Source organism: Argentina silus (assembly GCF_951799395.1).
Source record: "Argentina silus genome assembly, chromosome: 2".
Classification (NCBI taxonomy): domain Eukaryota; kingdom Metazoa; phylum Chordata; class Actinopteri; order Argentiniformes; family Argentinidae; genus Argentina; species Argentina silus.
Genome location: NC_139656.1, coordinates 22,820,191 through 22,847,992, shown reverse-complemented (window position 1 = coordinate 22,847,992; position 27,802 = coordinate 22,820,191). Strand labels below are relative to the sequence as shown.

The window sequence follows — 27,802 nt, the reverse complement described above, 5'->3', positions numbered from 1 at the left end:
TTCATAGACTTGATGTACCCTTGCTCAAATGAGATTCCCGTTTTCAAACTGTATAAAACAAATAAAAACCACTCAATTCAACCCTGTATATGTCTCCTTCTTCTTGGGTGGTTCCAACAGTTCTTCCAGAGGTGTCTGATTGGGCCTGAGGGCGTACAGAGGTGTCCATATCTACATCCCCATCAGCATCAGTGTTTACCAACAATACAGCCCTATTGATGTGGCATGTGTCAGTAAACACAAGGCACACTTACTCTGTCGTTGGATCAGAATTACACATCTGAATGGGGAGCCTCATCTATACTAGGGTAGATAGCACTGGGGCTGTTGTATCAATACAAGATGAAGGCGTGTTGTGTCTGCTGAATGGGCAAGGTCGTTAAGGTTGCAGACGGTGTGTGTGTGTGTGTGTGTGTGTGTGTGTGTGTGTGTGTGTGTGTATTATTCTCCATCATCTCTTCTTAATTAGAGTCATTAAGCAAATCACACACTTGTCATTGTGTCAGAATGGCTTTATTGGTGCAACTGGTTTAAACACAGAGTATTCACATTATTGGTGTAATGAATGGCTTACATAGTCTATTACAGTAATATACTTCGATCGTGAACCTGTGATTACACCTACATTGTTCATTCAGGGGATTTAATCATGTATTGTATATCTCTGGTGCAATGCAATATACTGTAGGAGGAGTTCATACAATTTCTTATATCTGAATAAACCTCCCCCACCCAAAAAAAAGAAAAAAGGTCATACATTCTGAGTCATGCTTACTGAATAGTTACATTTTCTTTTGAGCAACTGAAAAACCCTCCACAAATTGAAACATCTGATGGAGTCGTTTCTGTAATGACTGTAGACCAAAGCAGAGGACTCAATCGCACGACTCAGGACAAAAGCAATCCAAAAGAATAATCATTCAATTCCAGAAAAAGGGTTCGGTACATAGGTAGACAATTTGTAGAGAGGCAGATATCCAAAAAGGGGTGGGCAAGGCAGGGTATAGTACACAGGTAGTCAGACAAACAGGAGGCGGATAATCCAACAGGGAAAAGGCAAACTTGGAAAAACTAACATCAAAAACCAGGAAGACAAGAAATCACTATGAAAATCACTGGGACGTTTTGACACGTAATCGCTGGGACGTTTTGAGTAAGGCACAAAGATGAACTGGCAACAAGACAGGGGAAACACAAAGACTAAATACACAGGGAATGATGATGAGGAACAGGTGAATCCAATCAGGGCGGGGTAGACGATCACACAGGCGGGAAGCACACAAGGGCAGGTGGTGAAGTGTCTGGAACGAGAGATAAGGTGAGAGACACAAAAATAAACAGGGAACAAAAATGGAATAACATGAAACAAAGACAAACAAACTAATGAACAAGACAAGACGTAACAGTTTCACGGCAGGTCTACAGAAATTAAAATAAAAATCCTGCCAACACAACCGTCAAGTATATGGTGGTGATGAACAGTACTTATTCAACACTCTCTTTGGCAATACTCGTACAAGACTGAAGTCATGGGCCGTCAGGGTAGACCTGAACAGGTGAAGTGGATCTTGGGTGCAGGTAAGAGACAGCAACAGGTGTAAGGTGCTGGAGCAGAACATCTGAGCATGCAAAGTGACTGGGGATGCAGGGTGTTTTGACCCCCCGCCCCATCAGAGAAAGCCCCCCGTGGCCCCAGACGAGCCCCTGCTGGGAGCTAGAGACACCTCCACACCTCTGCATCTCTCTGCATCTCTCTTACTGGAGTACTCATCGCTGTCAAAGAGGACAAGTTAATCCCCTCATCATTCACATCGCTATGGCAGCCGTTTGCAATCGATCTATCTTTATGCACCTGTCAGAGACAACGATTGCCATGAATTACATGTTAATGCCACTATGAAAACATTGGAGCAATCATCGTCATTTTAAGGGGTTTTTGCAGATTTAAAAAAAAAAAAAAAAAACTTTCCATACATATTCACTACAGTTTGTGTATTGAGATGGATTAGGTGTATTTTTCCACCCCCGTCCTGCAGATAGCAGATAGCCAAAAGGCACACCATGGATCTCTCTTCGTAAGCGGCAGTGACAGATACAGTTGGAGAGGCACAAGACCATAAACACAGGGCACACTTACAGTGTTGTTGGTCACCATCAATCACCTCATTATGATACGTCTGAATAGAGGAGGGGACGTTTCATCCAGTCAAGATAGTGGACGAGAGTATTGTGTCAATAAACACACACATCAGGGTCCGGTGGGGGTCCTGGGGTATGTTGAAGGGTGGTGGTGGGGGTGGGAGGGGGCATAATTAGAAGTGTGTGTGTGCGTGTGTGTGTGTGTGTGTGTGTGTGTGTGTGTGTGTGTGTGTGTGTGTGTGTGTGTGGCACATGCCAGCCTTATCAGTGTGTCAGTGTTGACTGGGTGACCATGATACTGCTGTTGTCATGCGCTGACACAGAGGCTGGGCCACACTTGGTTAATTAAGGTAATGAGCCTGTAGGTGTGACAGTCATGAAGCATCATAGCTATCAGGCTGAAGTCTTCAGATTGACTCAAAACAGGGCTACTGTTTAAACTTGTGTTTGAAATAAGTAGGAATTGTGTGTTTTCCAACTTCAGTCAGTTTTGTTTCACAGTTTAAATGTGAGATACTGTAGGAAGTGAAATACAAAGCTTAGCCTATGATTTGCATGTGTTACCGAGTTGAACATTTTATAAACTCAGTCCTTAACTTGAAATACCCCCAACCGTGCTATTGAATTTCTAGCTTTTTGGTGGCGTAGCTGGTTTCCCTATTTCGGTATCAGTCAGGTGTGTTGGAAATACAGAGGACACAGGTTCGAGACTTGTGTGAGCTCGGAGTGTGAGGAAGCAATACTGTTTACAGCGACTTGACACCTTTCACCCATGCTAAAATCAAAAGTCCTTATTTGTGTCAGAGCCAATACATCACCATCTCACTCTTTCTTCTCTACACGGATGTGAAATTGTCATTTGAGGTATGAAAATTGTAACTCATAGGAGATGAGTGGGAATCAAACCAGGAGAACGGAAGCGAGTGATGATGCCTGTAAACATGGCATCTACAGTAAGACCAAGACGTGTTCCAGGAACCCTCTATCCTCCTCTTTGTAATGTCTTGCCCTGTTCCTTAGTTTATGTTTGTCTTTGTTTCATGTTATTCATTTATTGTTTCCTGTTTTATTTAGTTTTTCTCACCTTGTCTCTCATTTCAGACACTTCACTTCCTGCTCCTGTGTTTCCCGACTATGTGCTGTCTACCCCACCCTGATTGGTGTCATCTGTCCCTCATCATCCTTCCCTCTCCTGTGTATTTAATTCCCCTGTCTCTGTTCCAGTTCCTCTTTGTACCTTCGTGTCATACGTCCCAGCATTTCCTAGTGATATGTATTCCCGGTTTTTGATCTCAGAGTGTTTTTCTGACTTTGCCTTTTTGCTTAACCCTTAGCAGATTATCTGCCTGCCTTTCCGTACTGCCTACCTGTGTACCAAACCCTGCTTTGCCTATCCCCTTCCTGGATTACCCGCCTACCCATTGACTGCCTACCTGTGTACTGAACCTTTTTGAAAGTAAAGACTATTCTATTAGATTTAATTTTTTGTCTCTGAGTTGTGCATTTGAGTCCTCTGCCTAAGTACAACAGTCATTACACACTCTCTCTACGGGCAAGGGAGTAACAGGAGAGCTGCTGTGGTATGAAGGGAGGGGGGAGGGGTCTGAGGAGGAACGAGAGGGGTGAGGAGAGGAATTAGGGGATTAAGGAGAAGGGGTGAGTAGAGGAATTGGGGGGGGGGGGTCGGAAAGGGATGGTGGGGGGGGGGGTCGGAGAAGAGAGGGATTAGAGGGCACTGAGGCCTGCAGTGTGTATCCACTTGTCCCCTTTCCCCATGTGGCGATCTGTGAGAGTGATCTAAAACAAACACATCCCCCTCTTCTCTTCTCCTCCCCAGTTCTCCCTCATTCTCTCCACTCTACGTTTCTCTCGCGCCTCTCCCCAGATTCCTCCCCGCCAGAGACAGACATGGGAAAGGTTCCCCGGACCAGTTCTCTAGAGCCTCTCTGCTGCACTGCCTGAACAGCGCCAACTCCTCTGGTTCCCACGGTGTTACAATAGTGTTAGCCTACAGATGTTGGCCTCAGCATCAGCATAGAAATCTGCTGAGGCGACATGTTTGTCAACCCCTGGCTGTGAGATATGGAGGTGTGAGATTTGGTTAGACAGTAGTCTGCAGTTTTCATATTGTTCTAAGAAGGAGAGGAAATAGATACATGCTGATGCATAATATTAGATAAGATGCAAACATGTTCAATGCTGTCAACTGTCACACTAACTAGATCACAGGGGAAACTGCTTCCACATGTCCATGTTGCACAGCCATAGATACTCTCAAGAAAGAGTCCAGGCTATTTTTAGTTAATTGTCAGCTGAGAACATCATCAAGTGTACATTTGGTCTTGTGACCTGAGCAGTGCTCAATTTGAATGGTAATACTAGGTGGGGCAGAGTAGCGTACGTTTTACATGTCCAAAGAGGGGACCTCAAGAGGCCATCCACAGGTGAAACACCACACCCACCTCCAAAGCCTTCCTGAGCATGTCATGGTTATCTTTGGCAGATTGTGTACCTTTTTAGATTATATTGTATACATTTGCTTTTTCAGATTCCTCAAGTGGACATGGAGAGTCAGAGAGTTGTTGTGGTGTTCTGTCATCCTCCCTAGACAGATGGCTCCCTGGTGGGGTTTAGTTGGGTTAAGACCCTGAACCTCAGCGCACTAGGGGGGACAGGGGTGAGGAGAGGGGGAGGACAGGGGTGGGGAAAGGGTGAACACAACTAAAATAAATGACAGAGAGGCCTAGGAAAGGAACCAACTGCGAGCATAGCTCGGCAGCTCGAGGAACAAGTTTTGTTGCGTTTATCTTATTTCCTTGGCTGTCAAACCTGTATTTTTTCCTCTTGTCCTGTATTTGTTGTTTAACGGTTTCTCTGCCTCCCTCATTCCTCAGCCTGTCTCTCTGCTCTGGATCAGTGGCTGTAACGGGAGCTTGACTTGACTTCTTTCCAGCTTGAGTGCTGACACTCACATCTTGATCTAAGTGCATCATGTAATGTTTAAGTTACCATGGCTCAATAGAGATCTCAGAATGAAACCCGACTCTGAATTTCAACTTTTCTTTATCAAGTTTCCATGCTAATTCATTGAATAATTCTGAATACGTTTTAATTTTCTCTTCATTTCAGTTGTTTAAAAAAACAGTGGACTCTTTCTTTTCATTTTTTTTATTTTAGAAATATAAAAAAAGTATCACACATTTGTACAACACAAAACAAAACCCAAATTCCCTCAATAAACAAATAATGTTACATAGCTCAGAATATGTTTACAATCACATGATATGAAACAGCAAACATACTGTATATACAGATTTACAATCAAAAAACATCACATTGTAACTCAGATCAGTGCAATTTCATTCTTTGGTCATTTTCACTGAGGAGGTTCCACACACACACACACACACACACACACACACACACACACACTACACTCACTGATGGTAACATATCTGTCAGAATTATTCTACACCTCTGTGCCCTCCCGTGGGTAGAGCATGGAGGAAGAGTCCAGAGCTGGGTAGAGATGACTACTGAGCTGGGTGAGGATAGAGTCACTGTAGCCCCCAGTGTAGAGGGGGGGAGAGGAGGGGAGGGTGGGCAGCTGTGGCGGGGGCATATGGATGTCCCACTGGGGCACCGTGGCGTTGGGGGAATATGAGCCGTAGCCCTCTGATGGAGAGGCCTGTTGGGGCACCTCCATGGAGAGGCCCAGGGGGCGCGGTCTGTGGAGGGTGTCCGCCGCATCTGACATGGTTGCTGCCTCCGTCATCTGGGACAGGAAGTTGTTGAAGCACAGGGAGGGGCCTGAGGAGATGGGGGAGGGTTCTCGGTCGGAGCTGCTGGAAACATCGCTCAAGTTGTTGGGGTTTTTGGGGCTGGACTCTAATGACTCGGAGCCCGAGGAGCCCCCCTCACTGGCAACAGAGTCTGACTTCCTCTTTCTCTTGCGGCGGAAGTTTCCGTTGTCAAACATCTTCTCACAGTTGGGGTCCAGGGTCCAGTAGTTACCCTTGCCTATGAGGAGACAGAGGAGAAATGTTGGTTAAGGAATTGCTCTGACAGGTAGTTAGGAATAAGTTCATGTAAGACAGTAAAGTATTACAGTCATACACGATTTCTAAAGGTTAGAAATACTATTGTTTTTCATTTATTTTACATATAATTTAATTTACAATTTACAATTTCACTTTTGTAAATCGAAAAAGGTATTAGGGACAGCTATAGATAAGAACATACAACTAGGCTTTTTCTTTTGACAGTTTTAAAAACATCAACATTTCCCTCTCTTCATGACAAACTGAGATTAAACACAGTGGAAATGTTCTTACCTGGGTCATCCTCATCCCGGGGCATCTTCTTAAAGCAGTCGTTGAGTGACAGGTTGTGTCTGATAGAGTTCTGCCAGCCGGCCTTGCTCTTGTTGTAGAAGGGGAAGTTATCAGCCACGTACTGGTAGATCTGGCTGAGGGTGAGCCGGCGCTCCTGGGCCCCATGGATGGCCATGGCGATGAGGGCAGAGTAGGAGTAGGGAGGCCTCACCAGCTTCATCAGCTCCTCCTGGGAGGGCATGGAGAACCAGCTCATGTTCCCCACCCCGGGCCCAGCTCCACCAGCAGCCAGGAACGGCCTCTGCATGTTGTAGTGCTGGGGGACGTACTGGCCACATGCCGGCATGGCGGCACCTCCTCCACCCAGGTAGGGGATGTTGTTGAGCTCTGAGGAGCTGTTGAACCAGAGATAAGGGTTAGTGGGAGGAGGAGGAGGAGGGCTGGTGAAGTCCCCCATGTCGTAGGCTGACGGGGTGGTCTGCTGGGGGCTGGGCAGCGCTGGGGGGGTGTAGTAGCTATCGCTGTAAAGGCTGAACTCTGGAGGCTCCTGGCCCAGGCTGGGGTACTGGGTTCCACATGACGGTGGAGAAAGGCCCTGTGGCACAAACGACGTCATGCTGCTTTGATCACACACAGAGACCAGTGGCAGTTGGTCTCTTCAATCGGTTGTGTTGTTCAGGTAAAATGGCTGTCCTCCCTTTTCTTCAATGTGTCTCTTCAGCGTGTCTCTCTCTTCTTGTTGTCTTCTCAGTGTTGTCTGTTCCTCTGTTTGCCAGCTGAGAGGTGTCTTTATCTGACACTCTGTCCAGTACAGGTGCTTCACAACTTGCCACCTGTCCCACCTGGTCAATTTATAGTAAATCAGCGACACCCACGTGTGCTCTGATTGGCTGTTTCTGTGACCGTGATGTCACACTCCTTTGCATTTGAGTGAGTTTAGGCGTGGAGAAGCTATTTTGAATACAAGAGGGTAGAATTCCACAAGGCACTCTTATCTTACCTCTGGAATATTTGATTTAGATTTAGAACACCCCGTCCTTATCTGAATATTGTTTTGTGAATTACTGTAAGAGAAAAACTGCTAGTTATTACTGCACCGCATGAAGGGAGTAGGACTCCTCTGTAAATTGTACTAATAATAATATTATCATAATATCAGCATGGAAGTATAATTGAAGATAAACTAAGATTGAACAGATTGTATTTTCTGCCCTTGTTTTCCTGGCATAGGTGGATGGGAAATTGTGTGAGCTAGTTATAATGATGATGCCTAAAGAAAGGGTTAAATGTTTGTGGGTGTAGGCTATGTGCTTTCCTAGAGAAAAACGATCTGCTATGTTGAGGCTGAAAAAGGGCAAATAGAAATAACTTACGGACTATACTGTCTCCATCTAGCTAACTTATACATATCATATAATATTTTGTCATCATGTGAAATTTAGATACAGGCCTATTTTTTTAAGCCAAGCAATTGTTCTCATTAAAACAAATTGGGTTGGGTGTGAAGCACTTACAAGTCATTAAGGTGACGACCCATTACCACCCTGCTAACCAAAACCGATATGATTGTTAAAACTATTCGTATTCGACCTGCCCTTTATTTTCCAACCGTTGTCACATTAACATCATTGTGTTGAACCCCTTTACCTTACTCCCGACACGTGTTTGACTATTGTAGTGGTTGGGTTGACGCCTTATTTTGGCCTTATCAGACAGATTTTGCGCGCCTGTCGCCATCCCTGTAATAGCGTATAAACAGTATAGTTTATACTTGACGTTCACAAGTGCCATATTATTAGCATTCAATACATTCTAAACGTGATATTTCAATTTACCACGTCCTTTTTACGTATCGTTTGCGCGCCCGAAGTGGCTTTCTTAATAATGCGCCTTCCGTGCGCACGAATAGATCACGTAGTGGCCTATGCAGAACGGTTGACTTGTAAGTAGACCTAGAAAATATATAAACGTTAAGACGTAGATATTATGTTAATTTGGGAGCCTCTTGATTATTTGAATACCGCATTGGCGCTGGTGAGTTTGCACGCTTCACTGGTGGGATTATCCACTGTAGCCTGGTACTGTTTTTACTTCAGATCATTTTGCTGTCATCTGTCCAGTAATTCAAGCCGGTATTTGGGCAAACAGAGACGCGATGGCAGTTGAATTGTTTTTGCTCCTGATCACTTGGAGGTGTCTCCTTCTTCAAAGATATCCCACCTTATCAACCTAGAGGAGTCTCTCTGCATACCTGCAAGGACAGGTTAACCATGAGATGATTCATTTCGAAGAAGGGAAAAAAAAACATTTTAAGCCTGCCAAGGATGGCAGTTAGAGTGATTTACAATAATCCTCTCCCCGCGGTGCTGACATAGTCATAACAGCACACGTCTGTTGCTCCGGGGTATTTATATCATCTCTTATTGTATTTTACATACACCTCAAACCTCCTCCCTAGTCATAGAAGTCAGGTTTATAATGTATTAAACTCCAAATGACACCTGTGTGAATTACAACAGACAAATGAGAGAGATTATAGGGATAAACAGCTTTTATACATTGTCAGATTATGATAATGATATAGGTGAGGCTGAGGCATTATTACATTAGATGCATGGTTCATATCTAACACACTTTAAAATAATTTAAAGAAAATCAGTCTGTCAACTTCCCTTAGAAATGAGTCTATTTGAACCACTGATTGCATGTGCATGACATACTGTAGCCTACATCATTGTTACCCTACAGAATCACTATACTGAAGAACATTGATTAATTTAAACATTTAAACAACGTAGGAAATATTGTTTTACTTGGCAGAGGATTGAGTTGCATAATGTGAAAGCTCAGCAGATGATTGACAGTCTAAAACATGTCTAAAACATTTCCTCACTTGGATAACTCATTGGTGTTGTTTCAGAGCAGAGCTTGCTACATTATTCCATTGTATGTCAACAGGGAATAACAGTGGGCAGCACAGGCACATCTTCAGCTACTGTATTAATAATAATAATAATAATAACAATAATAATAATAATAGTAATAATAATACAGTGCTTTTCCCAAAGACCCTTTACAAAAAGAAGTGAATGGCACAGAGAGAAATGTGCATTATTTTCATATACATACAAATAAATATACACGTACAAAAAAATCCATACTACATACAGTGTATCAATATGACTTTGCTAGAGAGTCTATGATTGTGAAAGAGAGTATAATGTGTTAAGACAATTGACTCAGACTTCATCAGAAATTCAAAGGGTGCTTGGACAAGGTGAATTCTTCATCATCCTGACTTGGTGCATAGAGCTAATTTCAGTAAATCCAGACTACATGACATTTACCCTGACTAATCCCAAATGTGATCATTGTGGAAGTCTACAGGCAGACCTCTCACATATGTTCTGGTCTTGCCCAAAGCTTGAAACATATTGGTCTTTGATCTTTGGTGTATTCTCAACATTGCTGAAAAATAGTGTACAACCTTGCCCGTTACTGGCTATTTTCGGTGTGTCTGCTGAACCCCTCCCTTGCAACTTCAACGAGGCTGACATGATTGCTTTCGCATCGCTGCTAGCCAGGCGGAGAATACTCCTGACCTGGAAGTCGCCTACTCCCCCCTCATTCTCTGCATGGCTGACAGATAATAAAAAGATGTTTAAAAAAAAAGAAATTCAAAGGATGCATACAGTAATTATTTTTCCCATTATGTTAGTGGTAGTCCTTTAAACCCATTTAAAACCTCGACCATTGTCCGTCTTGTCATTGTCTCTGCTGTCTTTTGCAAGGTCCCGTGGAGACCAGGGTTCGAATTACACATTGACTCTTGGGGGTGCACAATGTACTGTAGATACTTCAGACTTTTTAGGGGGGGGGGGGGTCACACATTGATATTTCATTTCTTATGGTACCCAGCAGGATAGAGGAGCGGACACTGGTTTTGCTGTGCTGACCCACGGTTCTTGGCGTCGATCAGCAGTAAAGGTGAAAGCCTATAATGGGCGATGATGTCGGCCACTCTGGGGAAAGTCTGAAACATGACACATAAACCAATACCTTTAGATGTCAATAGGGACATGTGATCAGTAGCTGAAAAATAAAATAAGTAAGATACTGTACTTTCATCAAATATCTAATATTTTGAGTAAAATAACAATATCACACACTGGATTAAATCATAGATTGACGGTTCCAGTTCACAGAAGCTCACGGTGTCAACCTGAAATTAATCCGATTTTATCAAATTGAGGGCCAAGAGGTTTTCCTGGTCAGGTCATAGGGTGACAAAAAAACTCTGGGCCTTTACTGAAATACTGTGACAGGCTAGAAAAATGCGAGAGAGCGTTCATTTCTACCTCTGTGGCCTTCAGCCCAGTCCCCAGCAGAAAGGCGTTGTGGTCCCTACGGATCTGGATGTTGTAGACCTTGTCCTGGTAGAGGACCATCAGCGTGTAGGGCTGGACGTACGAGCCCTTTGAACTGTCCCGCACCAGAAATGCACCATCCTGAACAACATAGCAGACAGAAAAAACTAGTATCATGATGATGCTGTATATCATGATTACGGAACAATGATGAACTGGGGCCGTCTGTTATTTCATTGCTTTACAATACTTAGTCATTTTGAAGACTGGACTGGATAAAACTCTTATTTGTTGAATCAATTATCTTTCTCAATGCTCTCTAAGTAGTCTGAGAATGAGAGAGGTTGCCTGTTATTCCAGTCAAACAGGGGTGTAGGGGGTGGTGACCTACCTGGTTGACCTGTCTGAGACAGCTCTCAGCCTGGCCTCGCGTCACCTGACCAACGTACACCTGAGGATCCATGTCCTGCACATGACACACAACAACACAATTCAAATTCGACACTTTGGAACTCAAAGATGTGAGAGGCTTTGGATATTTAACCTGATGACAACATTCCATGAGTTACTGTAGTATGTGTTTGCATATTGTAACCTTCATATTTATTTACACAGAAGTGTATTTGTTATGGCTTGAGATGATCATTATTTGCTCACATGTGTATGCAACCACAACTGCTTTGTGGAACAGGCTTTTGAATACAGTGCTAGAACAATGGCGCCACCTAGTGAGCAATGTAAGTCATTGCCTCCCTGTCCATGTACACTGCTTATTTGTCTTTGTGTGTGTGTGTGTGTGTGTGTGTGTGTGTGTGGGTGAATATTTGTGTGTGCACATTTGTGTGTGTGTGTGTGTGTGTGTGTGTGTGTGTGTGTGCGCGCGCGGGATTTACCTGCTCATGTTCTCTGTCTGCCTGTAGGGGGACAGTAGCTTGTATGGCTGGTGGAGGAGGCATAGGGTGGTGTCCATCTACCACACTCCTCGCGCTGGGCCGATGGGAAATTGCTTAGAAAGTATAAAAAACAATCACATGAGTCCTTTCAAGAAAAACGAGAAGTCGTGGTTCACTTTTGCGGTGGCACTACCAGCGTAGTGTATGACGATAGGAACTTGCAACACTCACCTGCCTGCAGTCTTAAAGGAAGGGACCCAGTAGGAGCCATGTTAGGTGGCAAGCTGAGGGAGAGAAAAAGTGTGAATATCCATTTAATCAGAATGATGCAAACACATCTACACCCCAACCTTTAACCCCAACCTTCTCTACACACACAAGTAGCCTAACCCCTACATTTTACCATTACAAAACTGATCTTGACAGTCCCTTTATTAAGCCCAACATACAGTAAGGAGAACAAGATCTTACCTGTCAGAGTGTGAGGGTGGTCCGGGGAGCCCTGGCCTCAGGGGAATACTCCTGTTGAGGAGAGGAAACGTGTTGGAGGTGAAGGGTTTGGAAGCCGGCACTAGGAGAGAGATATAAACATGTATTTATTCAGATAGATATACTGTATGTACAAGGAGAGAGAGTTATAAATGCAACTAGGGTGGGGCTACAGCTCAATGTATCAAGGAACTCTCACACAAGTAGCAAACGCTTTCACAAAACACCTTACCTTCATCTTGGACCTGTCAATGACACAAGAGAGGTGGAAGGTGTGAGAAAGATGTATAGCCTTTTATAGTGGTACAGATATGATCAACAACTTCCACCAAAGTGAACTACCTTACCTCATGTCTTGTATCAGGCACAAATCTGAAAGAAAAAAACATGGGCATTACAATTGTTATTTTTAAACTGAGCGAGTAAGCTCAAATCTTTCTAAATATGGATGCTAACAAACACCATCTTATAACAATCACAACCTGTACAGCCATCTAAACAATACACAATACTTCACACCTCATGCTTATGTGGTCTGAACTTGTTTCTGTTCACATATTAGTTAACCACAAGTCCATACTAGGTAAATGTTATTAACTCAGTAGTTAACCACAATTCCACACCTCCATGTCCATCTCTCTATTTGTGTTGGTGAGGAGGCTGGTATATTTCCTTCCCCACTTCCCTAAGTGTGTTTATGTATAGAGCAGCCACTGAGCTTTGTGTGACTCATGTCTGTCTAGGCCTGTTGTGTAGGGAAGGTTGAAGAGTGGGGGCTGGGGTGTATATGGAGGTATGAGTGGTTGGACACAGTAGTGTATGAAGGTATAGAGATTTGGGCCTGAGGTGTATGGAGACAGGAGGGTGGAGGCTGTAGTGTATGGAGGGGGGGGTTGTAGAGTATAGAGGTATGAAGGGTGGAGGCTGTAGTGTATGGAGGGTGGAGGCTGTAGTGTATGGAGGGGGGGGTTGTAGAGTAAAGCGGTATGAAGGGTGGAGGCTGTAGTGTATGGAGGGTGGGGTTGTAGAGTATAGAGGTATGGAGGGTGGAGGCTGTAGTGTATGGAGGGTGGAGTTGTAGAGTATAGAGGTATGAAGGGTGGAGGCTGTAGTGTATGGAGAGTGGAGGCTGTAGTGTATGAAGGGTGGAGGCTGTAGTGTATGGAGGGTGGGGTTGTAGAGTACAGAGGTATGAAGGGTGGAGGTTGTAGTGTATGGAGGGTGGGGTTGTAGAGTATAGAGGTATGGAGGGTGGGTCAGACCTGTTGTTTAGAGGGGGTCTGCCCACTGCTGACGCGCTTCTGTTGATACTGCGCAGAGACAGAATGGTATGGTAGTAACAATGAGTATTAACATGCACTACAGCTGTGGCGTATGGAAGTACAGAGAGGCTGGAGGCAGTAGTGTATGTTGGTATAAGGTTGGGGTCAGACCTGATGTTGAGAGGGGCTCGGCCTACTGCTGAGGCACTCCTGCTGACACTGGGCACTGGCAGGGGAGGTTTGGGCATTCTAGGTTTGGACATTCTAGGAGGTTCTGGGCTCCTCTCCTCTGCCGGAGGCCTGGAAATGGAACAGTAGCAATGTCATTCACAGGTTCCCAGAACTAAGAGAATTATGTGATAGGGATAGTGGATAATATCACAATTAGTTTCACATGTACAGCACTTCTGACACTTCTTGAGTGAAGTGACAGTTCTATAACTGAATGCATGCACAATATATAGGCAATTACTATATACCAATGCACAGTTGTGTAAACCTAGACACAAGTTAATCTAAGGAAGGAGGCGTGCTCACAGACATAGGAACAGATTGTTGATTCAGAATTAATGTGAACAGAAAAAACAAACTAAAGCAAAGAGGAGACTTCCTCACCTCCATGAGTGTGCAGCAGGCTGTGAGGAATAAGAAGGGGGAAAAAATGAAACATCATACACTTCATTGTGCAATCAACTATTAGCAAAGAGTTGGGGCTAGCCCAAAAAACTATATACACTGTAGTCAAGAGATCCTAAGAGGCTAACTGGGCCTATGCTGTATGTACGTTCAGTAAGCACATAAAGGATCAATACTATGTATGCATATCCTTCTTTGCTTGACTTTGAAGTGGGGACGAGCGAGAGGATGTGTAGTGTAAACATAAACGCTATAACTAATAAAAGATCAAAAGCAAGTAAACACTCACCCTATCAGCTGTGTCTATCTTCCGTGCTGTGTGGACAAACAAAGCAGGGCATGAAGAATCAATAATGAAAAACATCATTCCATTGTATTATCATTATAGCTATAAACTAATGCTAAAATGCTCAAATCTGACAGAAACAGAAAGTATTCTCGTTTTGCAGACACCTCAGTTTCTGCGGAAACAAATGCATGAATGAGGAACTACTGTGACTGTTTATCACCCTCTTATCAATTCCATGTTGCAGAACCTTGTGTCGTAAGCAGGCAGGTGTCAGGACAGACAACTAGTAAACCTGTGCTTCAGTGAAGGCTGGTGGAGGTAGAAATCAGAGGATGGTCTCATTGTAAGCATGGTGTTTGATACCATTCCTCATTCCATTCCATGCATTACAATGAGCTCATCCTCTGATTTCTACCTCCACCAGCCTCCCCTGCTGTGCTTGCTGCATCTGGATCGCTGGTGAGAGTACCTTGCCCTGGAGAGCCATTATTAAAGACCCTCTCCAGAGTGGAGGGCTTTTTACTGCGGTCAACTTGGGGCGCTGGAGGAGCAGAAGCCACTAGAGACGAAAGACAGGATAGAAATGAATACCAGCTCCTAAAAACATCCACAAAGGCCATGTTCACAGTATACTAAAAGTCTGAGATAAGTACACTTCAAAGGGTACACTTACTGTTGCTAGGGAATCTGCCAGTGCGATGGGGGGACTGCTCTCTTCTGGGTGCGGGGGGCTCCGCAAGCTGTAGATACAGGTAGACAATACTCATGATGTGACTAATAACATTGTTATACTGTAGTGACTACATGAGTACTGGCTAAGATACAGGGAGCAAATGGACGTCTAAATGACACCATGGAAGGAATGAGACGAGGAGAAGGGACAGAAGGAGAAAAAGAGGAGATGAGGTGGGAGAAAGGGAGAGAGGTACACTCACACTGGGGCGAACTGCAGATGGGGGCGGGGGACCAGGCCCAGGGCGCTGAGGTGGGGCGGGAGGCTGGGCTCTCATTGAAACGCGGCTCCGGTTATCTAAGCACAGAGACAGAGAGAGAAAGAAACCATGTAGCAAATGTGCTGTTTGAATGTGGTGCACAGTGAAAGTGACAATATTTGGTCCCACTTTAAACAAAGGGTCATTCTTAACATGTAATTCCTTAATAGCCCATTTATAAGACCTACATAGATGCTTAATAACATAAGAGGGATTATGTGTGTTCCTTGTTGTGTGTGTTCAGTGGGGATTAAGGCAGTGTTGTATCGGCTAGTCTAGTCTGAGTCTGTATCGGCTAGTCTAGTCTGAGTCTGTATCGGCTAGTCTAGTCTGAGTCTGTACCACAGTAGTCGTTGTCTCCCATGGGCCTGGCAGGACAGAGCTGGTGGGGGAGGTCATCAGGCGGCTCAGAAGGGGGGGGCTCGTAGTCGTTGTCACTGTCGTCGTCTCCCTCCTGCGGCGCCTCGTCTGTTGGTGACTCGTAGTCTGCCCCACTGACCTCATCATCGTCATCAGCATCTGGACTCTCATAGTCGTCGTCACTCACGTCCTGCCAGGGAAAAAACAGGCACAGAGTTGAGAAGTGACAAACAACTGAGACACATACAGATGGGGGGAGGTGTGTGACAGGCAATATAGTCACCCATCACTCCATACACTACTGCCTTCATAGTAATAGACACACAGCCCCACAGACAAAAAAGAAGACAGACAAAAAGACAGACAGACAGACAGACAGACAGACAGACAGACAGACAGACAGACAGACAGACAGACTTACAAACTCATCAGGTCCCCAGCCCTGCTCCTCTTGAGGCGTATCTGCCGGTGAAATGTCGATTATTTTTAGGTTTTTGTGGGATGTGGGTGCACTACAAATGGTAAATCAGCCCCTTTCTAAATTGTCCAGTTATAATGTTATCATAATAATAATAATAATAATAATAATAATAATAATAATAATGAAGTTTACGTATGTTCAGGCGGGACATTTTAAGTAGAATGGCGCAGCTGTTTCTCAAGTCACGGACAGCTTACTCACGCGTATGCAATACATGCCGTCCCACCCACCACCCCAGCCTCCCTATTTCCCTACCTACAGGGGGTTTGAAAGGGATGGGCTCCCTGCTTATGTTATTTTGTATTTTATGTTGTTTAAACTTCAGGCAGGCATTATTATTATTATTATTATTATTATTACAACATTGAAGATGCAAAACCATCTATACTGTACCTGGTTCAGGAAACTTTGGTGCTGCTGGAGCTCTGGAGAAAACACAGAGGATGATGCAGAAGTGCTTACAGTACAGTAGATACATCTTTGCTTCAAGATGAACACCTAAGAATGTCAATAATAATAAGTGGATACCTTTTATGACTAAAGAACCCCCTCTTTTCTTCTTTCCTGTTGATTTCTTTGCAGATTTTGGAGATAAGTCTGCACAAAGAGTGTTCAAAACTTTTTAAATCAAGCATCATTTATATAGGCCATTTCATACAGTGATGCAATACAATGCGCTTTACATGAAGAATAAATAAAAACACAAAGAAATTAAAACAAAGGAGGATAATAGAAGCATTCCAGCTAAAATAAGTTTAGTTAACATTAACATTAAAATGGTTAACATTAAAAACAAACATCAAGTGAGGGAGCCCTAGTCTGCTGCCATATTTTGCTATAAAAATAGCTTGCTCAAAATTGCTGACAGATTCTCTCAGAATTCATGCCTGTCACATGTTTACTATGGGGAGCAGTGATTGGTGTGTGCTTCTGGAGCTGCCACTCTGACAGGATGTGGTAGAAAAGGTTTCAGTTCCAGACCCCGCTCTCTACCTTTCTTCTCTATTATATATACATTCTGTATGACACCCACAAGGCACTCTCCTCCATCTCGGTATATCTCTACTGTCCTTCTTGGCCGCTCTCTCTCTCTTGACTTCCTGCTCTAAAACCCTTATGGTGGTCATTGTTTATCTCTGTTCCCCTCCTTGTGCCATTGTCATACTCTTTGTTGTAACTTCAGGGTGATCAGTGTCCTTAACTTTGGCTTACAATACTTCAATAGCTAACAGTTTATGTCAATATTTGACATTAAAATGATGCAATGAAAAAACACATGTATTATCTTGTTCAGTATTGACAAACATGATCGAGGAGAACATGATGAAATATGGCCTACTTACGGTGCATGCAGTTTGGGGAATTTCTGAAGATCATTTTCAGTCATGTTCTACAAAATGATGATAGAGAAAATAGTACCATCAGGTCATACATTATATCACGGCCAAAGCACTGTTTATCAAATCAATAATAAAGGACCAATCAGACTGGTCCTTTATTAGTCTCCAAGCCTCAGTCTAGTCCAGTCCAATAGACAATAGACTACCTCCTCTTGCACCTCTAAACAAATGCAGGGAAAGAAGGCCACGTATTTCAGCTCACCAAAAACCTTTGTCCATTCATGACATTTTTCTCGATGACTTTGTTACAGCCAGCCAAATCCATCTGTAGATACAGAGAATGACAACAATGGAAATGGATACTGAGAGAGGTTATATAATGCTGATAAGCAAGCTGAGAATGTACATCTTCTGTATGCTTAGCTTATAATAGATAGAAATGTTTACATAAGGACAGTTTAATTATTGGCTTTTCTCTTTCAATGACCTGAAAACAAACACATGAACTTGGACAGTTCACATCCTATTTAAAAACAACACATTTGATTTAGTCTAATGTTTATTCTACTATGAATAATAGTAATGTAATAGTAATAGTAATAATGTTTAGTCTAATGTAGCCTAGTAAACATGATGAAACAAGATGAACTGACAATTTGAACAAATTTTCCTCTTTGAATGTCCACAGAGGTCAGAATGATGCATAAAGCAGATCAGACCCAATGCTCTTCATTTCAGTCCACATAATAAAACAGGAGTTAGCTCTGAAGTGCTTCACACAAAGGGCTATCATGGACCAGGTCTCAATATGGTAGTTAATCTATTGAAATTCATTCATGTATTGAGTTAATTGCCTGTTTAACTGAAAATATTGAACTTGATGATCAAATGAACAAATCTTAAAGTCCTTGATCTGAATGTGCTGAACGTCCTTATGTTTTTATGGCAGGCAGCTTTCAAAGATGTGAAACAGTTACATGCTGTGAACCGTCAATAAGAAAAAATCTACAAACAAAAACAACACTTACCTTCTTCATGTAGTCTGCTAATTGATGTACATTCCAGCCCAAGACCTCAGTCTTGGATGGCACTCTTCCAAAACTCATCTCTCCTCTTCTAGTTAAATTACAAATGAAATATTTCCAAAATCCTTAACGGGAAGTGTTGGCCAAGAGTTGTTCTGTTACTGAGCAGTCATATCCATGCCCATGTTTGACTCAGAGGCCTGGCAGAAAATGGCTCCTTGTGCCTTGCTTCTCCGCCCTTGGTTACGCTCTGTCTAGAACTGAGAGGAAGTGTGTGTTCAGACAGAGGAATAGCACAGCAGAGAGGAGAGGCAGCACAACACTACAAGTGGTATCTAACACACTGACAGAGAACTAGTTACAGCCTATCTGGTCTCCTTCCTCTTTTCTAAAATCATGGCGGGTGTGATGTCAAGCGTCTGGTAGGTGAATGAGTTTCGTATGATCTGAAGTCAAGACAACACAGTGAGAAATACGTTTCAGTGCTCTCAAAAGTCGTCCAAGTGTTCTGAGAAAGAAAGAAAGCAAACTTCCTATTGCATTTCCTGTTGAGGACAGTGGTGGCAAATAGCAAGGGGAAGTACAGTTCCTTATATGAAGAGACCGAGCTACATGATGCAAAATGTAATACTTATAATCACTCAAATCTTTTCACTCTAATCTTTACATGGAATGTTTGTGATCAATACTATGCCAGTTCAGGAGTTGTCCTGGATGAACACTCCATCACAAATGGATCAATATTTACAGAGCCACAGGTAAACCAATGCCTCTAATCATTCATATTTGGCTATAGACATCCCACTTATTAATCAGACCTGGGTCACATGGAATACGTATTGGCCTATGCAAGAAGACAATGAGTGGCCAGTGTCAGTGTGAGAAAAAAAAAAAAAATCCTTCTTCTAGCATTGTGACTGCCTATGGCCCCTGGTCTGAGCTTTGATTACTTTATCTTATGATGACTGATGGATAGATTGATTCACTTACTTAAACAAATGTATTTGTTGTAAGTCGCTTTGGAGAAAGGCGTCTGCTAAATGCCATAAATGTAAAAATGTAAGGTAATTTGGATCCACTTCGACCATTTTGGGTCTCATAGGTCAACGCGGGCCTTTCGCGCGCTCATCTCACCTCGCCGTTCACTCGCTAACGGCAGCTAACGTGTCTGCCAGTGCCTCCTGCTTTAACTAACTAGGCTAGTAGCTACGATCACCTCGATCAACATGTGTTTTGTACTAAAGTAAAACAAGAGGACGTATTATATGATACTCGATTTCTACTTGTATATGTTTACTCAGCTAAATATTTATTTATTTTCCGTTATATCTAGTGAGCTAACCTCCTAGCTAGCTTCACAGCTGGCTAGCTAAAAACGAACTTGTCAGATGGCGTTCTCCGACTCGGTAGCTGTCCATGATGCGTTCATAATCCTCTGCAGCCTCTGGGTGCTCTGTGAGTAATATTCATGGTGTCGTTTTATGACTCATTTGCAGTCTGTCTAATGTAAATTTAACTAGCTAGCTACTATTCATTTGAGGATGAAAGTACTGTGGGCATATCTCTACAGATGGATAACATTTTATAATGTTCATGTTCAGCCAACAGCCTGACCCTAGGCGTGTGGCAGGAGAAAAAAACGTTATATAGGTGTAGCTATGAGAACTGACAGTCAATGATGAGACAGAAAAATCTCTGATCTTTTATTGTAGATCAGTGGTTTTAATTTAATACTTTGCAGCTTCTGATTGTTTGTGTGCAATGTTTGAAATGACAACAGCTGTTGTAAAACCTAAGATTTGGGGTCAATAATAAGTGAAGACACTTCAAGAATTAACTCTTCCAGGGGTGTCATTAAATAGAATTACCAATATCAGCAGAAAATATCACATATTGTATTTATTTAGCATGTATTACATGTTGTATTGTGCAGGCCTCAAGTTTGGGTTTGCGTTTGTGGAAGCAGGGAAGACAAACCCTCAGAATGTCTCCAATGTCCTCTTCAAAAACATATCTGATACATGTAAGTTGAATTTGAACTAGGCCTATGACATGATTCCATATCAAAATTGTTTTACTTATGATCATATATAAGCAGAAATGTGTCACTGCCACAGGCTAATAAAGTGCAAGTTGATTCATTTGATTTAGTTCACCACACAATGTTCCATTATTTACATACACCCACTTGGAAACATTTATGTCAGGCATCCTGAATAGCCGTTATTTGCAACATATTTAAAGGTTAACTCGGAAGGGAAATCTTGTGTAAGTGTGCTTCATATATAAAGAATCATAAATCACATACGTATAAGTTTAAGAAGTTTAAAAGATAATCTGTTATCTCAGCCCACTGCAGCTGTCACATGTTCACAGTCACAGACCTTCATATTGACTCCAACCCATAGACAACAGGTTGCACGCTCTATGCTTGCATGTTCATGCAAGAGCAGAAGTAGTATCTTTTCACAGCATAGCCTAGTTGTTTCCACTTCCTGGAGACTGCTGTGACAGGGTGGGAGTATGTGAACTCTTTTAACAGGTCAAAGAAGTTCACTCTTGAAATGAGTATGTGAGTGTTTTGTGTTGGAATATAGACAAGGCAATCAGATCTTTTTTATCTGCTGAAAAAAAGTAGTTTTGGGCAACTGACAAAAACAGAATAAGCATATAGGCCTACAGTGAAGCTCACTATCATTTTTCAGCATATTAAAAATAGGATGGACATTGGCTCAAAGTAAAGTGTTTGTTGGATTTTGACACAATAACAACTCAATGATAAAACCATAGAGTCATTGAGTTTTCAATGCTTGGAATCATTATCATGAATGACTATTCACTATCTGGTAAATACATCTCGAACACACAGAGGAGTCAAATACCACAGCAACCACAGATAGATGTACTGTCGTAGGTCATTGACTGTCCCCTTGTCTGTGTCTACAGTTGTCACCATGGTGGCCTTCTGGCTCCATGGTTACGCATTTGCCTTTGGGGAGCACAACACTTTTATCGGCACACAGTTCTTCCTCACTCTGGACCGCACCAACATGGTGCACTTTCTTTTCAACTACGTGCGGTGTGCGGTGGCCACCACTCTGGCCATGGGGGCCGTCAACGAGAGGACAGAGCCCATCGGCTACCTCATGGCAGCTTATGTATTTTCAGGTACTGATTTAAAAAAAAAATCACAGTGCTGGTGTGCCTACTCTGAACCGTCTTAATGGTTGTTTTTGTAACAATAGACCACCAATTTACATTTAAGTCATTTAGCAGACGCTTTTATCCAAAGCGACTTACAATAACTATTTGTCTAAGTAAGTGAATCAACTATACATCAGTCTTAGTAAGTACAATTTATAATTGACCTCGATAAGAACAAGTGCCATCGGCTAGAGAAAGGAAGAAAACATGTTTTCTTTACGAGAATATATGTTTTTCACGGTGTAATGATGAAGTATCATCTGTACCCTCTATAACTCTTTTGCCACTAGAGTGAAATGTTGATGTATAACATTTGTGTTGATAGTGTCTGTTTGCTCGCAGGGATTGTCTACCCTATTGCCTGCCACTGGGTGTGGGATCAACAAGGCATCTTCAATCCAGACTCCACCTCCTACCCATCCCAGGTGTGAACCAATCACATCCCGTCTCATTCTCAAATTCAGACAGGATTAAGCTACTGTATACTGTATATACAATAGCCTGGCTTCAGTCGCATGTGTAACTGACATTTGCAAAAATCTTTGGATTGCCGTCAATGGGAAATGTTTGTGATTCAACTTAAGCGTGCAGATCTCGAGTTCCAGCACTCCACCCTCAGTGCTTTAGGCTTTGGCCAATTTTTATGACTAGTCTTCCATTCTAGAAGCTGGCTAAGGCACACTCATCAGAGCAACTTGAATTGCAGGGCTACTGTTTGCAACAACTTGACGTCTGTTTCACAAGCTCCCAATGAACTCCACTCATCCTCTATGTGTGACTGTCATGGGCGTGTCATTTCTGTTCAGGACTATGCAGGCAGCGGAGTGATATTCTTGCTGGGTGGTGCTGTGGCTGCCGTATCCCTGCGGACCATTGGGCCACGGACTGGGCGCTGGAGTCCGCATTTCAAACAGAGAGATCACAACCCGGCTGTGAGTCATCTAAAGTACTTACCGAACACAAGAAGAACATACAGTACAGTAGAGATATGGATGTTCGGGTTAGGGTTAGGGTTAGGGTTAACCCATACCAGGGTTAGGGTTAACTGCCATACCATGTGATTCAATATGCTCAATGTACCTCTTACTCTCTCTGCTGTTCATCAATGAGTACTTTTTTTATTGATTAGATGATTCAGTTATGTTCCTCTGTATCCCCTCCACCAACTCCCTCTCTCTGTCTCTATGTGTATGACTGTGCCTAGATGGTGGTGCTGGGGGGCTGCATGCAGATGCTGGGTTTCCTGGGCCTGGTGCTTGGCTCTCATCACCGTGCCTTAGCTCCTCAGGAGGGCCAGCTGCTGGGCCTGTTGACTGTCAACCTGCTGCTGGCTGCTGCCAGCGGGGGACTCTACGGCCTCATCATACAACGCTTCTGGAAAAACTACTATGACCTGGACAGCCTGCTCTGCGGAGCCGTCGCTGGAATGGTAACACTGCTGCTAGTGGATACTGTTTTGTATAGCGGAGGTGATTTGGAATCACGCTCTTGTGAGGAGTAGAGTCCTGCCCTGCCTGAGACTTGTAAGCCCCAAATGTCGCCATCAGACCATGAGGATGTCCTCTTCTTGGTCTAATGGTATACGATCTGGCTTGGCGTGTGGGAGACCAAGGGAGTGAGCTTGTATGCATTGATCCATGCATCATCGAAAAGGACGCATTGTTTTTTATGTTGATACAACAGCTGAGTCTTTTTTTTTTATTGTTATGTATGCTTCCCGGTGTCGGTGTTTATGTTTGTGTGGTATGCTGCTTCCAGGTGTCAGTGTGTGCAGGAGTGGACACTTACATGCCTGGTGTGGCAGTCATGTGTGGGGTCACTGGTTCTCTCTTCTTCCTGGCATTGCGCTTCTTCTTAAGTGTCGTCAAGGTGGACGACCCCCTCAACATCATCTCTGGTTGGTGTCGGTCCCTAATTGGTTTCTCATCTCACACTCATCTATTCAATTTGTTGTTGAATGGAAATGGCATCTTCTGTCATCTCCCCAAACCACATACTGTATGTATCATAATCTCTTTCTCCATCTCCCTCCCTCCCTCCCTCCCTCCCTCCATCCCTCTCTCTCTTTCTCCACCAGCGTATCTATTTCCTGGGGTCTGGGGTCTGATATATGCAGGTCTCTTCTCTGATCAAGGAGTTCTAGGAGGAATTGCTTCCCAGGTGAGCAGAGATGACTGAATGACCTCTACTGCATTGGCACTGATCACACTTCAGTCGACAGCATTGCCTGACCTGTGCTGTCTCTGTATGGTGTTGTTCTGTCCAGGTGTTGAGGAACAATGTCATTGTGGCACTGGTGTTATTCTTCTGGGCCGTGGCTATCATGTACCCTCTGCTGTCCCTGTTCATGTGTTTCGGGGTGTTACGTGTACCCCGCATCATGGAGAAACAAGGTGAGCTAACCCCCCGGGCTAAGTGCAGTCATTTCACGGCCTGAAGTTCAGAGGAAACTTTCTTGCATTTATGTTATGCATGTACAGTGTATGTGCATTCTTGTTCACCCTGCTATAACAGGTGCAGTCGATAATGTAACAGACCTATCCCTGTGGTGTGTCTTCTCCCTAACAGGAATCGACAAACACCGACACATGCTAAGACACCCTCATGGCACGAGAAAGTCCCTAAACTAACCAACCTCAGACCAGTACGTCTCCCCATAAACTCAGAAGAGAGGAAAGACAACCCGGGAGAATATTTACAAAGACAGCTTCTTAAGTTCATATATAAAAACATTTGTTACAAACTTCATTAAACATTGACACTCTCTTTCTGTTCATTTTCTGATTTTACTGTTATGAACTACTACTTCAAGAAAAGCATTGCTTTTACATGCAACAAAGTTCCCCTGAATCTTTAACCTGTCCAGAAACCATGAATTGAAGACTGAGAAGAATATCAAAGCAAAACATTTACAAAGTAAATTGGTTTATTATATGAATCATTGCTAACACATACATTTTCTCTAGAAAAAGAAGCTCTACAGCACATGTTCCACACGTCTAGGTGGCATTTATTACAGGACCTATTCGTTGTGAGTTATAATTCAGGGACCCAACAGTCATAAAGGCAAAGATTAAATGTACTGTACAACAACCCACATCTTTGATTGAAAATCCATAAAAACTGAGATAAAATAAACAAACATCCACTATATATTTTTGCACACACTACAGAAATACTAGGTACTGTAGTGCAATTAGTGCAACGAAGTCATACTGTGACAAATGGTCACGAGTAACTGAAGTCAAAGGGATCTTGTTAGAAGATACAGAACTCACAAACAAAAAAGAACAAAAACATCACAGTGGACATTTGGCCAACACAAATTACAAATTGTGTTATGTTGACAAATTATCCCAGTAGAAAAAAATTATCTTTCCCATTTTACAAACCAAACACTGGTCCAGCGTTACCCTGGCTGTATCTTATGCTCAAGTATGTATATAACTGTTTGTGTAATCAGTGACTGATTAATTGTGGGAATAAAACACTTTACATGCATCCAGCCATAGAATACAACAGACAGCAGCAGTGGTTCACTGTGATTGGCCAAGTAGGAGAAAGATTATAAAGGGAGGTGTAAAATGCAGGCAGTCTTTGAGTCAGTGACCCTTCTTGGAACCACCAAATCCTGAGAAGCCCATCACGGCAGCCATTTCGTCATCCTCCTCAAAATCTAGATCCTCTTCTGCTTTTCGTTTCTTCTCCTTCTGCTTCTCCTTCTTGTAAGCTTTTGCTTTCTCTTCCTAGGAGGGCAAGAGGCAGGGATCAAAGTTAGGACTGTTACATATATTTATTTTTTTCCAGCTACATATTACCAACAAAATTCTGCAATTTGAGAACTATAGACACACTTTCAATACAATTCTTATTGTACAATTCTGAGAGATTGGATATATCAATGTGGTTGCAGGAAATGGAAACTATCGAGTTATAGAGACTGGTCAACTAGTTTACACATCCTCTAGCCCGGCTACAGATTTGATGTGCTTTTGCCAACTCCTAGGACGATCGTCATCATGCCATACATACTTCAGACAGAGGAGTTGGCTACAGCACATACTGATCTAAACCAGACGACACAAGTCTTCAGCAGCACCTACAAAACTCATTGTATTATATCTCTATTATCATCCATTCAGACTGACACTGAGTAACCCTGACAGTATCCCCGCCCGCAGCGTCCGTTTACGGACCTCTTCTCGAAGTTCCTTCATGCGCTCTTCAAAGTCATACTCCTTCTGCTTCTCCTCCATCTTCTTCTTATTGATCTCAAAGCGTTTCTTCACCTGGTCCAAAGAGGAGCGCTCCACACGCATGGACATTCCCAGGTTCCTCTGGTCTGCAAGGAGATAACAGGAGAAATGTCAATTTGTTACCAATAAGGTGTACTACTGTAATAAGATTTACTGTAAATTAATAAGGTTTACTGTGAACGTTTGTGAATGACAGTGTTGTGCATACTCACGTTTCTTTCCATTGATGTGGTCCAAGAAGTTGATGGAATCTTTCACGACACAATCACACACATTGCAGTAGTAACTGAGTGTGAAAATAGAATAACAGGTTAGCACACTTATAATGCCTGTATGCCACGTTCAAGGGACAAGGACAAGGCACACATCAATGATGTCTCATCCGAATCATTCTCAATATACTTAATGTGTTTTTCCTCAACCCAAAAACTGAGGTGAGAACAAAATTATAACTCTGTTTGAATACTCTTAAAATGTATCCATACATCCTTCCTTGAAGAAATCAACAATCTGACATGGCTTAATTGGTGAAAAGAAGGCAGTTGCTGTTACAAATTACATTAGATCAGTGATAACTTAAAGGATGGGAGCAAGGAAGGACTTTTGAACAGGGCCAATAATACAGGAAGCGTGAGGTTGTAATAGCATCCTTGGGTTGGGTGAGAGCCTCTCTTACCCGCCCATCTCCGCCTGTGGTGTTGTCTTAGTGATGACGATGGTTTTCCCCAGCTTGGACTCCAGGTCCACCTTGTAGTCCCTGTGTCGCAGGAGCTCTCGCTTGACTGGGGGCATTGGCTTGCCTGGGACACAGAGGTAAAGGGGGACATAATGATTACTACTGTTTAGTCCTATGTGTTCAAGACATGTGATCGCTGGTTATTCCTCCTATAAGTGTCATTGTGGACATCAACTGAACCTTTTACTTTGAAGCTGTCAGTTTAGAGTTTGTATTTCCTGCAATATTTCAGCTACAGTTTGCCAAGTAAATTCCACAATTTGAGATAACTTTAGAAACACTTTCAATACATTTCTTATTCACAGAGAGATGTCCAATGTTGTTGCTGGAAATTGACACTACTGAAGCATACTTACCATCTTTCTTATCCCTCTCCTCATCCAGACGTTTCTGAGCCATCTGTTCATACTCATCTTTGTCCCACTTCCGACGAAAGTCATTCTTACTGCTATTACCACCACCTCCTCCTCCACCTCCTCCACCTCCTCCTCCTCCTCCACCACCACCTCCACCGGACTTTACCAACAAGAAAACAAGGAAAGAAGTTAGATATGTGACAGATGATGACAATCTATAATATTGACAAACTGAACTTTTGAATGCTACAAAATCAGACAGCACTGTGGCGAGCACTTCCAGCCACTTACTGAGGTTTATATCTACAACAGGGGAATTTACAGAATCTAAGGCTGCTGTACTTTAAAACTAGGTATGAAATGCAAAAGTAAATTAACTTATTTTACTATACTGAAGTCGTAAATATAACACATTACGCCACAAAACCTAACTAAAATAGACGATATACATACCCCACTGCCTGACGCCATCTTGTATCTCTAACGCAGTTACGGAATACGACACTGTCGCAAAACCTTGGGGTGAAGTCAATTGTAGTTTTTCATTAATAGATTAACCTTGGGGCTTCTTGGATCTGTTTTTCATTTCTCCTTCTAGGTTTACATGACCGATTTAGGGGAAAAGAGATGTGTTAACAGTCTC

At 42.9% G+C, this 27,802-nt stretch overlaps 5 protein-coding genes across 6 annotated transcripts in view; 1 reads left to right on the top strand and 4 right to left on the bottom strand.

The window, feature by feature from the left end:
- The window catches only part of LOC310820976 (aldo-keto reductase-like), a 293,751-nt gene that overhangs the window by 82,728 nt on the left and 183,221 nt on the right, over nucleotides 1-27,802 (bottom strand). The window lies entirely within an intron of this gene.
- Nucleotides 5,292-7,284, bottom strand: foxi3a (forkhead box I3a). The gene is made up of 2 exons (XM_083696409.1): nucleotides 6,474-7,284; nucleotides 5,292-6,159 (listed from the first exon to the last, which is right to left on the bottom strand). The coding sequence occupies exons 1-2, from the start codon at nucleotides 7,087-7,089 to the stop codon at nucleotides 5,609-5,611; spliced, it is 1,167 nt and encodes a 388-aa protein (XP_083552535.1). The 5' UTR covers nucleotides 7,090-7,284; the 3' UTR covers nucleotides 5,292-5,608.
- On the bottom strand, nucleotides 9,013-19,165 carry lcp2a (lymphocyte cytosolic protein 2a). 2 transcript variants are annotated; one of them, XM_083697244.1, is made up of 22 exons: nucleotides 18,611-19,165; nucleotides 17,845-17,907; nucleotides 17,586-17,632; nucleotides 16,771-16,839; nucleotides 16,636-16,667; nucleotides 16,183-16,223; nucleotides 15,744-15,951; nucleotides 15,345-15,439; nucleotides 15,083-15,149; nucleotides 14,879-14,968; nucleotides 14,410-14,435; nucleotides 14,100-14,119; nucleotides 13,656-13,784; nucleotides 13,485-13,532; nucleotides 12,570-12,594; nucleotides 12,455-12,467; nucleotides 12,205-12,304; nucleotides 11,965-12,017; nucleotides 11,734-11,846; nucleotides 11,232-11,306; nucleotides 10,832-10,981; nucleotides 9,013-10,506 (listed from the first exon to the last, which is right to left on the bottom strand). In XM_083697244.1, exons 1-22 carry the CDS (start codon nucleotides 18,686-18,688, stop codon nucleotides 10,372-10,374), a joined length of 1,677 nt encoding a protein of 558 aa, XP_083553370.1. In that variant the 5' UTR covers nucleotides 18,689-19,165; the 3' UTR covers nucleotides 9,013-10,371. The 2 variants fall into 2 exon arrangements, with proteins under 2 accessions (XP_083553370.1, XP_083553371.1); XM_083697245.1 differs by lacking the exon at nucleotides 13,485-13,532.
- Nucleotides 19,996-24,550, top strand: LOC310824632 (putative ammonium transporter 1; the record flags this gene model as incomplete). The annotated part of the gene is made up of 10 exons (XM_083697246.1): nucleotides 19,996-20,062; nucleotides 20,541-20,630; nucleotides 21,554-21,775; nucleotides 22,154-22,236; nucleotides 22,618-22,743; nucleotides 23,016-23,240; nucleotides 23,570-23,708; nucleotides 23,889-23,971; nucleotides 24,078-24,204; nucleotides 24,380-24,550. The coding sequence occupies 10 exons, from the start codon at nucleotides 19,996-19,998 to the stop codon at nucleotides 24,439-24,441; spliced, it is 1,224 nt and encodes a 407-aa protein (XP_083553372.1). The 3' UTR covers nucleotides 24,442-24,550.
- Nucleotides 24,707-27,630, bottom strand: zmat2 (zinc finger, matrin-type 2; the record flags this gene model as incomplete). Its single annotated transcript, XM_083665228.1, has 6 exons — nucleotides 24,707-25,557; nucleotides 26,008-26,153; nucleotides 26,280-26,353; nucleotides 26,744-26,867; nucleotides 27,160-27,319; nucleotides 27,613-27,630. 6 exons carry the CDS (start codon nucleotides 27,628-27,630, stop codon nucleotides 25,414-25,416), a joined length of 666 nt encoding a protein of 221 aa, XP_083521354.1. The 3' UTR covers nucleotides 24,707-25,413.

Coding starts and splice junctions, on each gene's coding strand:
- lcp2a (XM_083697244.1), bottom strand. CDS start 18,688: ATGAGTTTTGGAAGAGTGCCATCCAAGACTGAGGTCTTGGGCTGGAAT. Junction 17,908..18,610: donor TAGCAGACTACATGAAGAAG/GTAAGTGTTGTT, acceptor CTGTATCTACAG/ATGGATTTGGCTGGCTGTAA. Junction 17,633..17,844: donor TGAATGGACAAAGGTTTTTG/GTGAGCTGAAAT, acceptor ATCATTTTGTAG/AACATGACTGAAAATGATCT.
- foxi3a (XM_083696409.1), bottom strand. CDS start 7,089: ATGACGTCGTTTGTGCCACAGGGCCTTTCTCCACCGTCATGTGGAACC. Junction 6,160..6,473: donor CCGGGATGAGGATGACCCAG/GTAAGAACATTT, acceptor GTCTCCTCATAG/GCAAGGGTAACTACTGGACC.